General features: G+C 46.3%; 1 protein-coding gene across 6 annotated transcripts in view; it reads right to left on the bottom strand.

The window, feature by feature from the left end:
* The window catches only part of IL21R (interleukin 21 receptor), a 51,608-nt gene extending 40,706 nt beyond the window's left edge, over nt 1-10,902 (bottom strand). For 2 of the 6 annotated variants that reach the window (XM_033217901.1, XM_033217898.1), the window contains exons 1-2: nt 10,448-10,902; nt 9,848-9,988 (exon numbers count right to left, since the gene is read on the bottom strand). In XM_033217901.1, coding sequence (XP_033073792.1) covers nt 9,848-9,897 — 50 coding nt within the window. In that variant the 5' untranslated portion in view covers nt 9,898-9,988; nt 10,448-10,902. Of the gene's footprint in view, nt 1-9,847; nt 10,025-10,359 lie in introns of all 6 variants that reach the window. The other 4 variants (XM_033217906.1, XM_033217902.1, XM_033217900.1 and 1 more) reach the window with 3 other exon arrangements.
* Nucleotides 10,903-14,278: the final 3,376 nt, after the last annotated feature.

The following is a 14,278-nucleotide window of genomic DNA, read 5'->3' as shown; positions in this document are numbered from 1 at the left end:
TGATTTTATATGTAGGAAACCCTAAAAGTTTTAAAAAATGGTTAGAACTGAAACATGAATTAAGCAAAGTTGCAGGATACAAAATCAACACTCAAAACTCAGTTACATTTTTTACATTAACAACAGACAATCCTAAAAGAAAATTAAGCAAAAAATTTCATTTACAATTGAATCAAAAAGAGAAAAGTACTTAGGAATAAACTTAGCCAAGGAGGAGAAAGACTTGTATAAAACATGTTGAAGGAAATTAAGGAACACAGATAAGTGAAAAGACATCCCATGATCATGGATTGGAAGACTTAATATTGTTAAGATGACAATACCACTCAAAGAAAACTGACTTTAATATAAACACTATCTAAATCTCAGTGACAGTTTTTGCAGAAATAATAAAAGAATTCACCCTAAAATTCATAAGGAACTTCAAGGGACCCTAAATAGCCAACATAATCTTGAGAAAGAAGAACACTCAAAAGAAGAAGAAGAAGACGGAGGAGAAGGAGAAGGAGAAGGAGAAGGAGGAAGCTGGAGGCCTTACATTTCCTGATTTCAAAATGTATTAAAAAGCTACAGTAATCAATATAGTATGGTACTGGCATAAAGACAGATATACAGACCAATGGAACAGAATAGAGAGCCCAGAAATAAACCCTTGTGTATATAGTCAAATGATCTACAAAGGCACTAAGTCTATACAAGAGGGAAAAGGAAGTTTGTTCAAGGCAATAGTGCTGAATGAACAAAATATCCATATGCAAAAGAATGATATTGGATCCTTATTTTACTCCATATGCAAACATTAACTCAAAATGGATTAAAGACCTAAACATAAGATCTGAAACTATAAAACTCCTAGAAGAAAACATATGGGAAAATCTTTGTGAAATTGGAATGGGCAATGATTTCCTGTATATGGTAACAAAAGCACAGGCAACAAAAGTAAAAATAGACATATGAGACTACATCAAACTTTAAAACTTCTGTTCAGCAGAGGAAATAATCAATGGAATCAAAAGGCAGCCTATGGAATGGGAGAAAATATTTGCAAACCATGCAAGAGATATGGGGTTGATACCTAGAATAGACAAAGAACTCCTACAACTCAATAACAACACAAAAACAACTCAATTTAAAAATGGCCAGGTATGGTGGCTCACACTTGTAATCCCAGCATTTTGGGAGGCCGAGGCAGGCGAATCACCTGAAGTCAGGAGTTCAAGACCAGCCTGGCCAACATGGCAAAACCCCATCTCTATTAACAGATGCAAAATTGCCAGGCATGGTGGCAGGCAACTATAATTCCAGTTATTCAGGAGGCTGAGGCAGGAGAATTGCTTGAACCTGGGAGGTGGAGGTTCCAGTGAGCCAAGATCATGCCACTGCACTCCAGCCTGGGCGACAGAGCAAGACTCTGTCTCAAAAAAAAAAAAAAATGGACAAAGGACATGAATAGACATTTCCCCAAAGAAGATCAGCAAATGGCCATTAAGCATATGAAAAGATGCTCAACATCAGTAATCATCAGGGAAATACAAATTAAAACTACAATGAGACATCACCTTGCACTTGTTAGAAAAAAAAAGAAAAAGAAAAGAGCAAGTGGTGGTGAAGATGTAGAGAACTGAAACCCTTGTGCACTTTTAGTGGGATTGGAAAATGATGCAAAACCTTTTAAATTTTTTTAAAATTCAAAATCTAGAAATACCAGACATATATCCAAAAGAAATTAAAACAGCATCTCAAAGAGATATTTGTGCACCTTTTTCTGCAGCATTATTTACAATAGTTAAGATGAGCAAGTAACCGAAATTTATTGATAAGTGAATAGATAAAGAAAATGTAGTACATACATAATGGAATATTATTCAGCCTTTAAAAAGGAGGAAGTCCTGTCGTATGTTACAACATGGATGCTTCTTGAGGACATTCTGCGAAGTGAAATAAACCAATTGCAAAAAAACAAATACTGTATTGTATCACTTATATGATATATGTAAAGTAATCAATCTCATAGAAACAGAAAGTGGAATGGTGATTGCCAGGGACTGGGGGAGGGAGAAATGAAGAGTTGTTGTTCAGTGGGTATAGAGTTTCACCCAGGCAATATGAAAAAGTTCTAGAGATCTCTTGTAAACCAATGTGCATACAGTTTACAATATTGTACTGTACATCTAAAAATTGTTGAGGGTAAAAAAGATCTACTGGTTAATAAAATCCAAACCGGGGACACTATACTCTGCACTACATTACCCTCTCTTGTTAGATTAGCAGAGAAAAAGATCCATAAACATTACAAAAGCAAAGAAAGGCAGGAAGCCCTCAACTGCTGGTCAGTTGAAGTGGGCTGGGTTTGATAGCTATTTCTTTTTATATCTGGAACTTTAGCTTTAAAAAGTGTTAATAAAGTTGTAAAGTATAAAAACTCATTATGTTTCTGTACACTATGAATAATCAAGAAATTTTAAAATTATGCCATTTATGTCAGCATCAAAAAATCAAATATCCAAGAAGAAATCCAACAAAAGATGTATGAGACTTTTTTTTTTTTTTTTTTTTTTTGAGATGGAGTCTTGCTCTGTCACTCAGGCTGGAGTTCAGTGGCACAGTCTCTGCTCACTGCAACCTCTGCCTCCTGGGTTCAAGCAATTCTCCTGCCTCAGCCTCCCAAGTAGCTGGGATTACAAGCATGCACCACCATGCTCAGCTAATTTTTGTATTTTTAGTAGAAACAGGGTTTCACCACGTTGGCCAGGCTGGCCTCAAACTCCTGACCTCAAGTGATCCTCCCACCTTGGCCTCCCAAAATGCTGGGATTACAGGTGTCAGCCACTGCACCTGGTTGAGGTACAAGACTTCTACACAGAAACCTACAAGACATTACTAAGAAAAATTAGAGAAAATATAAATAAGTGGTGGTACATGTTATGTTCATGGATTGGAAAATTTAATATTTTAAGGATGCTAGTCCCCTCTAAATTGAACTAAAGTTTCAGTAAAATTCAAAGTTTCAAGAAAACAATCCCCAGCAAGATTTTCTTTGGTGGAAATTGACAAGATAGTTCTAAAATTTATATAGAAATGCAAAGGACTGAAAATAGTTTAGACAATTTTGAAGAAGAATATCAAGATTTATAAAGTAATTTAGAAAGTATGGCATTGTTGCAAGAAAAAGCAAACTAACAAATGGAAAAGAATAGAAACAGTAGAAATAAACTCATGTATTCAACCACTTGATTTTCAGTAAGTCACCAGTGCAAGGCAGTGGAGAGAAAACATGATGTTTTCTTAAATGATGGTACATTAATTGAATATACATATGGAAAAAGTAAGCTTTGACCCCTACCTCACACCATACAGAAAAATAAACTACAGATAGACTGTAGACCTAAATGTGAAAGGTAAAACAATAAATCATCTAGAAGAAAACATAGGATAATATTTTTATCACCTTATTGCAGGCAACACTTCTTAAACACACACAGAAAGTTCTGGTCATAAAGAAAGACTTATAAATAAACTTCATTAAAATTAAGAATTTTTATTGATCAAAAGTTTCCATTATGAGAATGGAAAAGAAACTGAAAGGGGAAGAAGGAAAGAATTATATATGTGTAAATTTATAATACAATATAAATATATAATATGTATTTATAAATATTATATATTTATAAAATATAAATTATACATAATAATATATATAATTTATTTATGTATATATGGAGAGAGAGAGAAATAAATATAAACAATTCCAAGTGCTGGAAAGGATACAGAGTAACTAAACTCTCGGTCTCTACTCAATATTCTGGTAAGAGTGTAAATTGACACAACCACTTTGGAAAACTTCTGCTGAACAGAGACTCAACGTTTCCGTTTCCAAGTTATATAACCAAAGAGAAATGTAAGCATATGTGCCAAGCAGACATGTACCAGCATGTTCATAGCAGCATTATTTACAGTCTCCCCACACTGGAATGAACCCAAGTTCTTGGTTTCCCTGTATCTTTTTTCTGTCACATGATTGAGGAATGGGATCCATCTAGTTCCTCAAGTCAGCCATTCTCTCTAATGTGCCTCAGGTGGGGACCAAAGAGAAATGCAAGCATATGTGCCAAGCAGACATGTACCAGCATGTTCATAGCAGCATTATTTACAACCTCCCCACACTGGAAAGAACCCAAGTTCTTGGTTTCCCTGTATCTTTTTTCTGTCACATGATTGAGGAATGGGATCCATCTAGTTCCTCAAGTCGGCCATTCTCTCTAATGTGACTCAGGTGAGGACATGGGGCTGAAAGTGAAAGGTGGGGAGTGTGGTAAAAGTAAAATGGCCCTATTTCCCATAGGGATCACAAATAAATGAGGTGGGTGAAGAGGGACTCCCCAGAGGTGCCGGGAACAAGAGCCAACAGGTCACCAGAAGAGGAAGTGTTAAGGCAGAGGGACTTCCCGAGAGGGAACACAGAAGAAAGAACTCCTAAAGTTATCCAGGGTCTTCAAGGACTTCTGCCCACGTGCTCTCCTGCTGGTCCTCCTCTCTGACCTTCCTGCTATAGCTGTAGAGCTGTGGTTCCTCCAACTCCATTCTCACTCCAACCATGTCATTCCATGGCTCTCTGTTATCCACAAGAGAAAAACCCCAAATTCCTTGTCTGGTATTCAAGGCATTTCAGGATCTAGCCCCCAGGATTCATACCGGACTTCAGGCTCATCAGACCACTGACAGCCTCACCAACATGCCCCATTCACCTGGCTTGCACACCTGTGCATGTGCTGTTTTAGCCACGGAAACTGTCTGTCCTTTTTGGCTGACTGTTAACCTCCTACTCAGTCTTCAAAATCCCACTCAAATGGCAGTTCCTCTGTCAATCTTTGACCTCTCCAAAGAGCATGAGTCACTCCTTCCTCTGGGGTCCACCCTCCACGTAGTACATAGCTCATGGTGTTTTCATCTGTATTCTGGGCACCTTCTAGGCAGGGCCAGCATGTTTCTTCGTTACTGCTGAATCCTCAGTGACTAACCAGTGCCTACAGTGGGTACTCAAAACATTTGCTACACGAGTGACTAAATGGGAATGAATTGTGAACAAACATTATCCTCCATGTTAAGAACTGTATAGACCGTACACTCCCAAGTTAAATCTTACCCTTTTTGACCCCTTTTTCTGGAGCCTAGGGGATGGAGAGCCTTATGTATTTGGTGAGGATAAGTTTTGTTGTTGTTTTTTGTTTTGTTTTGTTTTTCAGATGGAGTCTCATTCTTTTGCGCAAGCTGGAGTGCAGTGGCACGATCTTGGCTCACTGCAACCTTCGCCTCCCAGGTACAAGTGAGTCTCTTGCCTCAACCTCCCAAGTAGCTGGGATTACAGGCGTGGGCTACCAAGTCTGGCTAACTTTGTATTTTTAGTAGAGACAGAGTTTCACCATGCTGGTAAGGCTGGTCTCAAACTCCTGACCTCAGGTGATTCACCTTCCTCGGCCTTCCTAAAATGCTGGGATTACAGGCATGAGCCGCCGCACCTGGCCGAGGATAAGAGCTTTAATGCTTCAACCTTTTTCCCCTACATCAGGGCCTTTGCACATGCCGTTCCCTCCGCCTAGAATGCTTTCCCTGCAGCTTCTTTCCTTTCTCATCCTCAGGATTCAAGCTCAGTGTTGCCTCTTTGAAGAAGCCATCCACCCTATGTGAACTGGGTGTACGCTGCAGATTCTATACCCCACATCCCCTAGTTTGTCTCCTTCATAGCAGGTGTGATGTGAGGAATGGTTTTGTAAATGTCTCTGTTGTATGTGTTTATAACTCGTTTCTGTACTGAAGCATGAGCTCCCAGAGGTTGGGTAATTGACCTATTTTGTTCAGCACAGTATCTCTAGTGCAGAGAAGGGGACGTGTAGGTGTCCAATAAGTCGTTGAAGAAGAATGTTAAGTGAATGAATGAATGAATGAACGAACAAATGGGGCTAAAAATTGAGGCAGCCCCTAAGAGGTCCTAATTTCCTCATTAGCTTCCTCACTGTCCCCAGAAACTCCCCCCAAACCCACCTCAGGCAAAACCCTTTGCTCCCAGAGTGTGAATAATCATGACTAATGTAATCAGATTAGTAACAAGGAACTTTCAGAGAAGGACAGTGGGCTGCTCAGGGTCATACAGCGAGTTCTCATCTCAGTGAGTTCTCAGGCTGGGGAAGAACTAGCCCAGTGGCCCTGGGTCAGAAAGAAGACTCTGTCACTCACTCACAGTGGGAACTTGGCTCTATCTCTACCTTTCTCTGAGCCTCAGCTCTCCTCATCTGTGGAATGGGTGCAGCAGGCTTAGCCTGGATGAGGAGTGTAAGGCAGGTTAGTGTGGTTAGTGTTAGGTGTGTGTTTAGTGTTAGTTGCTTTTCATCTTTTTTTTTCTTCGCCAGTGGCAAGGGGTGGGTTATGGGTGTCTGAAGACAGGCATGTTGGGGACCTTAGGCTTACAGCTTAATCAGTAGAAGATGAAGGTGAGAGGAAGGGCCTTCTCCTCCCCAGCTCGTGCAACCTCTGAGGCTGTGCGACCTCTCAGCTTATCTCTCTCTCCTAGCCAGGCAACAAATCTGTATTAGCTCCAGCAATCTTTCCCTCCTGGCACTTCTTCCAGCCTGTGCAACCTCTCCTAGCTGTGGAGCATGAGGTTCCAGTCCCAGCACCGGCACCTCCCACTCCCCACCCCCACTGCCTGTGCAACCTCTATCTCCCTGCAAGCCCTGCCATCCTCTGCAGCCTTGCCCAAACCTTGCAACCTCTCAGCCTCTGCAGCCAGATCTCACTCCAGCTTCATTTCCTCCAGGCCAGGAGAGGCTGCTTGTAGAACAGTGAAAGGAGGCTTTGAACCATGCCACAAGGTGGGGCGGGGCTGGCCACCCATCCTCTCTCTCCCCTCAATTTTCAGCAGCCCCCATCAGCTTGCCCTGACCCTGGCCAAAGTGGACTGGTGTTACTGATTCATTCTGCAGAAAGTTGGCAAGCCCTCGTCCTAGTCAAGCCCGCTTGGCAGATGGGGAAAGGAGACCCAGAGAGGTCCAGGGTCTTGTCCTGTTCACACAGTGGGGGATGGCAGGGGTCTGGGCTGGGAGCCAGCCTGGTGCACCTGCCCCACCTACCTGGGGACAATTTGGGGCAGGGGCTGGGGTGGTCAGATCCTTCCTGTGGGCTTCAGAGAACAGCAGGCTGGGTTCCTGATGCAGATGTCCTGGGCAGTCGGGGCCCTCCATGGGGCCCCTGCCCCCCAGCTCGGGGAATATTCTCAGGTCGTTTCACAAGTTCCAAGTTTACTCAGAGGTCTTATTTGAGCTGTCATGAAAAGTCCCTTTGGCCTGGGGCCAGGGCAGGGAGTGGGGGCGGTGGCACCTGTGAGCCCGGGGTGGGACTGAGTTCCTCCCATTGCCCCCTCCCCCTCCCCCTCACGTGTTCGGGGGCTCTGGAGGGCAGGGAAGGAAGGCATGTGAGGAAGGGGCTGCAAGGGCGAGAAGACCCTTTTCCTGGAGGAAGTATCTGTTCCCCTCTCTTCACTGCTCCCTTCTAGACGGTTCCCTGAGTGACCCTAGAAAAACCCCCACCCCGCTCTGAACCTCAGTTTCCCCATCTGTAAAAGGGGGGAAGCAGAATCATTGTAAGAGCTCTCATTTATTGAGGTCTCATAAATGCCAATATGACCAATAATATTTATTATTTTATTTTTATCTGTATTTTCACAGCTAAAAGCAAAGAGCTCTTAAAAATTTAAAGTAAAACATAGGCTGGTCACGGTGGCTCATGCCTGTAATACCAGCACTTTGGGAGGCTGAGGCAGGCAGATCACTTGAGCCCAGGAGTTCAAGACCAGCCTGGCCAACATGGTGAAACCCCGTCTCTACTAAAAGTACAAAAATTAGCCAGGTGTGGTGGCAGGTGCCTGTAGTCCCAGCTATTTGGGAGGATGAGTCAGGAGAATCACCTGAACCTGGGAGGTAGAGGTTGCAGTAAGTGGAGATCCGGCCACTGCACTCTAGCCTGGGCGACAGAGCAAGACTCCGTCCCAAAAAATTAAAAAATTTTAAAAAAAGTAAAACATAATAGCAGCCACTTCTCATGAGCCATCTGTGCCCAGCTCTTTTGCCTTCCTCATCACACTGGCTCTCACTGTGTACCCCAGAGCTTCAGGACCTAGGGAGGTGCCTGGGCCATGGTAGATGTTCCATAAATAATAGGTCGAGTAAATCCTCACCACAGACCTAAGACAGGCATTCTTATTCCTATTCCCACTCTTACAGATACAGCAACTGAGCTGCAGACAGGTTAAGTGGCTTCCTCAAGGTCACACAGGTACTAAGCGGTGGAGCTGGGACTTGAACCAGGTCTGGCCAGCTCTAAGTCACAAGGGATGGTGTGCTGGGAAGCCAGGTCCAGTGCCCCCATCTAACCGCGGGCACCCCTTCCTAATTGTGGGGAGAAGGCCCCTGTGCCTGTCCGCGAGGATGCTAAAGGCACTAGCTTCCCTCTCTGGTTGTGGAAGGAATGGATACCCCGTTCCTTTCATTCATTTATTTATCAGGCACCCGGGTGGTCCTGATGCTACAAAGAGGTGGGTTCCTCCCAGAGCTTCTGGTGGCTGGCTTTCTCTTGAATGGGCCTCCTCCTCCAGTATCCGCCCCCCCCCCCCCACTCTACTGCCCACAAACCCCTTACTGGCTCTAACCCTCACCTCCCAGTTCCTTCTCCTGACGTGAAGCCAGGATCGCTGGGCAGTGGGAACCTGCAGTCTGAGCTCAGAACTGTCTTTGCCTTGCTCTCCCTGCCTCTCCTGGTCCTGGATTCTGCCACCTCCTGTCACAAGGCTCTTAGCTACCTCCACTGTGGGACAGAGTGAGGATCCGGACACCCTCCTGGCAGTGGAGCGGGCAGGACAGGGGCATCGCTGAGCCCACTGTGGGGAGCAGGTGAGCAGGGTCTCTCCTCGGGGGTTACCCATCCCCGTGGGAATGAACACTCAGCCATCCCCATCCAATGCTGCTTCTCAGAAGCTATCCAGGACCACAAGTCTTGTTTTCATGTTATTCTATCTAGCAGGTAGTGGCCTTGTCCTACAGACTGGCATCCAATCCCAGCTCCATGTCATCCGGTCACAGTTAACCTGGGGCAAGATTGTCCCCACTAAGCCTCACTCTTGTCACCTGTGAAATGGGCTGAATGAGGCTGCCCGCTTCACCTGTTGAGGACTGTGGGAGACTCTTAAGTGCCTACAACATGGTGAGTTGGCACTGGGGGGACCAGAGCCAGGTGGCTGGCCAGGCAGGACCACAGCAGTCTGAGTGTGTCCCTCGCCCTCTGTCACTCTTGGAATCTGGCCCTTCCTGGGCTCAAAGCTTCTCATGCCACAAACTCCCTTCCTCAAAAGAAAAGGGCCAGCTAGGAGCATAGCTTTCACCCTGTTCTGCCCTGAGGTCCCCACAACCAGCTCCACAAGGATGGAGGTACCTTGGTCCCCATTTCATAGATGAGAAAACCATGGCTTCTCGAGGCTAGAAGCAGAGAGACTTGCCCAAGTTCACGGAGTGAGGAAGGCGCGTGGCCGGGTTTTGACCTGGCAGGTTTTCCCCGACTCCACCATGTGCTTCTGAAAGCCCCACTCTGCCCCCAGGGAATCACAGTTGTCCTCCTGGCAGCAGCCTCCCGGCTGTGAATGCCCCGCACCTGATCTTCTGCCTTCACTGAGCAGAGACGTCATTCCTGCGGCAAGTCCTAAGTTCCCGCTCCCCAGGGTTCCTCCACCAGGAGTGTTTCCTCCTTTCCCATCCTTCCACTCCTCTCTCCTCCACATGCACAGGGAACTGGGATGGCCTCTTACCACCCGACGCGTTCCCCATGCCTCATGAGAAAGATGCAGCGACAGCTCATGGGATCACCTGGCTTGACTGCCCAACCTGCTACGTCCCGATTGAGTCACCGAGGGAAAATCATTCTACCTCTCGCAGCCTCATTTCCTCATCTGTGAAATGGGCACACCAGCCCTTGTTTTGAATGACTGGGTGGAATCAAGGTCGTGAGACAGAAATTGACACAGAATGGGTCCCATCAGGCTCTGCACCCATGCCCATCGCCACCCGGCTCAGCCGCCCAGAATCAGGTGACTGACACATTATGTTTGGCTTGAAACTGGCTTTCCTTCCCCAACCCGCTACCTTTTGGAGGCTGGTTTTCAAGACAGAGGGTCATCTCAGCCACACCCCTGCTGTCGGGCCCCTAAGCTGTGCTGACCAAGAGACCTCAGCCTCAATTCTGCCCAGTCTCACTGCATGAAGCTTCTTTGCCTCGGTGTCCCCAATTGTGACTTGGGCACAGTCCTCTGAGGCCTCCCACCATGACACTAGATGCAGCAGGCAGGGAACAGTCCCTCCTGGGCAGAGAAGGCACCCTGGTCCCAGCGGAGAACCAGGGCTGGAGTTACCTTCTGTTTCGGCTTCTTTCTCAGAAATCCATTCCGTGTTGTAGGGGGCAATCTGATGGGCTTCTGAGGGTGGCAACTGGGTTCAGCGTGGGGGTGACAGATGAGGGTCTGAGAAAGCAGGCAGAGGCCTGGGGTGAGAATCCACACCCAGCCCGAGTCACCAATCAGGCTGTCAGAAGACCTGTCACTCCAGTGAGGGGCAGCTGGGCCTCCAGACAGGTGTCCCACAAAGCAGCAGACAGAGGAAGGAGACGGCAAGGCAGGTACCAGGTGGCTGCAGCAAGGATGCACGGGCCGCAGACAGACAGACACAGCTGCGTGGCTGTCAGCCACACTCAGGGAGAGGCAGGCAGAGGACCAGATGCCGAGCTTATGGTCATTCAGCAGAGAGACGCCAGTGGGTCTGTCCGAGGCTGCTGGCTGCCACCCAGCCACATGTGCAGAGTGGGGAGGAAGAGGAGGATGTGGTGAGCCTCTCCCCGCCAGCCCCGCCCACCCGCAGCTGGGCTCCTCCTAGGAGGGAGTGAGAAAGAGGTGGGAGGGGGCCCAGCCCCACAGCAGGCACCCACCGTCACCAAAGGTCACCTGCAAGGAAGACATTTGGGGCCATCGGGGTGACACGTCCCTCTTGGGGACCTGTGACATCATCCCCACAGGCCTCTCAGTCATAACCCATGAGGCAAGCAGTGCCTCCTGTAGCCACCACATTGCACAGATGTGGAAACCGAGGCCAGAGGTGTGAAGAGGTAGCACAGTTTGACCCGTGGACCCGGAGTCCTCAGTCGCCGAGTCCAATCCCTCAGCACAGAGAGAAGGACCAGAACCTTGCCCAAGGTCCCATGGAAGCCCCTTTCTCAGACTTTGCAAACCAGCTTGTTTCTCATTCCTGAACCTTACCTGCCTAGTAGAGTCTGAGCTTGGGACCCTCTGCTCTGGCTTGACCCCCATGACTCTCTGCCTCCATTTCCTTTGGATCCAGCCTCCTGCTGCAGAGCTCCAGGGAGCAGGACCTCTTGGGCATGTCACATCACCTCTCTGAATGCCTCACTTTGCCCATCTGTCAAATGGGGGCACCTAGCTATGAGGAAGAGGGCAGACATTATTAACACATGGGAGCTCAGGAAAAAACAGAGAAAAGAAATTCTCAAGAGAGTTTTCATCTTGCTAACATGCCAGAGGCCCATGAAAGGGTCAGATGTTCCTGGAAGACATTTAAGAAGCCAGGGGAGAAAATGTAACAAGCTCAATCCCTAGCAGTCTTTGTCAAAAGAAGGAAAGCAAGAGAATTGCTACCACCACCACTGCCACCACTGCCAACACCACCACCTCGAATTACTTTGGTGCCTACATGATCTTACTTTATCCCACAAAGTGTGAGGCAGACAAGATTAGTCCCATTTTACAGAAGGAGAGACTGAGGCCCAGAGGAGTGAAATGTCACAAAAGCCAAGAATTAGAGCTGGGATTTGAACCTGGGTGTATTTGATTCCTAAGGTTATAGCAGGCTGTGAAAATAGGACTGTGCCAGGATGAAATGCCCCACAGTTAGGGGAGGCTATTTTGTGTTGTTTTGATAACAAAGTCGGCTCAGATGCACTTGGTAGCTCTCCCAGCTGACTCGTTTTTGGGAATCAACTTGCTGCTGACCTTCATGACCGCTCCAGAGAAAAAAGAGAAAGCGTCTTGCTATTCTTTCTTTCTTTCTTTCTTTTTTTCTAGCTATTTTTGAGGAAGTTGGTACAAATTCCCCTGTGGTTGATTTGAAGGATCCTGGCCCTGTAAAGCTTCTCTTCCTAGCTACCGAAATGTTTCGTGTTCTCTGGAGAACGAATCTTGGGAAGACGCCAGCTTTTGTTTTTCTTTCTCTTGATCTTCAGGGTGAATACACTGATAACATGCACTGAAATTTGTGGTGGTTGAAAGATCAGGAGAAGAGACAGTAAAAAGAGCTAATATTTGCTGAAAGCTCACTGTGTGCCAGGGTTTTAAGAACTTTCAAGATGTACCCTCTCATTTAAACCTCAGAAATACTCGAGAAGTCTGTGTGCAGTGGTGTACACCTATCATTCCAGCATTTTAGGAGGCTGAGGTGGGAGGATCGCTTGAGGCTAGGAGTTCAGACCAGTCTGGGCAATGCAGCAAGACATTGTCTCTACAAAAAAATTTAAAAATTAGACATTCATGGTGGTGCATGCCTGTAGTCCCAGCTACTCTGGAGGCTGAGGGTGGGAGGACCACTTGAGCCAAAGAGTTGATGGCTGCAGTGAGCTATGACTGCCGTGCTGCACTCCAGCCTGGGCAACAGAGCAAGGCTCTGTCTCCAAAAATAAAATCCCCAAAATGAAAAAGACTGAGTCTAGAAGATAGTTATCATCATCATCATCATCGTCCCTGTTTTACAGATGAGGAAACTGAGGCTCAGAGAGATTAAGTGACTTGTCCAAGGTCACACAGCTGGTGAGTGGCAGAGTTGGGATTTGAACTCAGTCATTTGGGCTCCAGAACCCATACTCTTGTTAACTCACTGCACTGCTCTGGGGTGTGTATTAAAACAAGGATGTTCAGTTTTTCCTCCCTCCCTCCTGCCTGCCTTCCTTCTTTATCTACCTTCTTTCTACCCATCCACCTACCGATCCACCCATTCATTCTTCTCTGCACCCACCCACCCAGCCATTCCTTGCTTCCTCCCGTTAATATTTATTGAGCAGGCTCAGAGAGGTTAAGTGACTTGTCCAAGGTCACACAGCTTTGCTATGTCCTGGGGATAACCCACAGAAATATACACATGGTGACAGCCCCCATGGAGCCTATATACTAGTAGGGAGAGGTAGACAAAAAGAAGTAACAGACAAACTCAATGCAAACTGTACTAAATGTCATAGAAAACCAATGAGAGATCAAGGCTGTGATATTTGGGGGTACACTAGGTGCTAAGAAGGGACCAGCCATGGGAAGAACATTATCGGCAGAAGGATCTGCAAGTGCAAAGGCACTGAGGTAGGAAAGAATGTGGCTGGCTCCAGGAACTTGAGAACAGCATGGCGGAATACAGTGAGCAAATGGAGGAATAGTAGAAGGTGAAGGCATGGAAATCACACATCTACACCACATGAGACTTCACAGTTTTGGGTGAGGAAGGTAGATTGTTCCAAAGGAGATGGAAAGTCATCACTGGAGGGTTTCATCTTAGGAGTGACTTAATCCAGTTTACATTTTCAATTCAGACCAGGAGTTCGGGAGTGGGTGGGATCAGCAGGGGTCACAGTCCCTTGGTGCTTAAAAAGTAGATGCATTTGGAGCTGCCAGGCCCATGTCCACTGGGGTAAACATGAGTCCCCTTAGAAATAGACATGTGGTACCTTGAGGGGTTCCTCTGGGTCTGTAAATGTCTCATAAGTATGGCCCTTATATCCTTGGAAGGAGGGTGCTATAAGATCTCAGTGGCCCTCCAACCATGCCTCAGTACTCATAGCTGGTCAGTGGGGAGGAAGTGGTCACATTTGCATTTCAGCCAAGGGGCCTCTTGGGAAAAAAATAATTGACACACTCCCTCCCTCAACCCATTTCCTCTTTTATATTTTTATTTTAAGAGCTTTATTTAGCTGTGCTTTACATAACATAAAATCAAGCCACTGTAAGTGTACAGTTCAATGACTTTTAGTGAATTTATCGAATTGTGCAAATATAACCATGATCCAATTTTAAAACAATCCCATCACCCCTGAAAGATTCCTTGTGCCTGCTTGGAGTCAATCTCCATTCCCACTCCCAGAGCCACTCATCTACTTTATGTCTCTACTGATTTTGCTTTTTTTTTTTTTTTTTTCCTGG

Source organism: Trachypithecus francoisi, unplaced genomic scaffold, assembly GCF_009764315.1.
Source record: "Trachypithecus francoisi isolate TF-2019V2 unplaced genomic scaffold, Tfra_2.0 Lachesis_group10, whole genome shotgun sequence".
Taxonomy (NCBI): domain Eukaryota; kingdom Metazoa; phylum Chordata; class Mammalia; order Primates; family Cercopithecidae; genus Trachypithecus; species Trachypithecus francoisi.
Note: the sequence above shows the minus strand (reverse complement) of the source record. Positions and strands in the feature narration are given on the sequence as shown.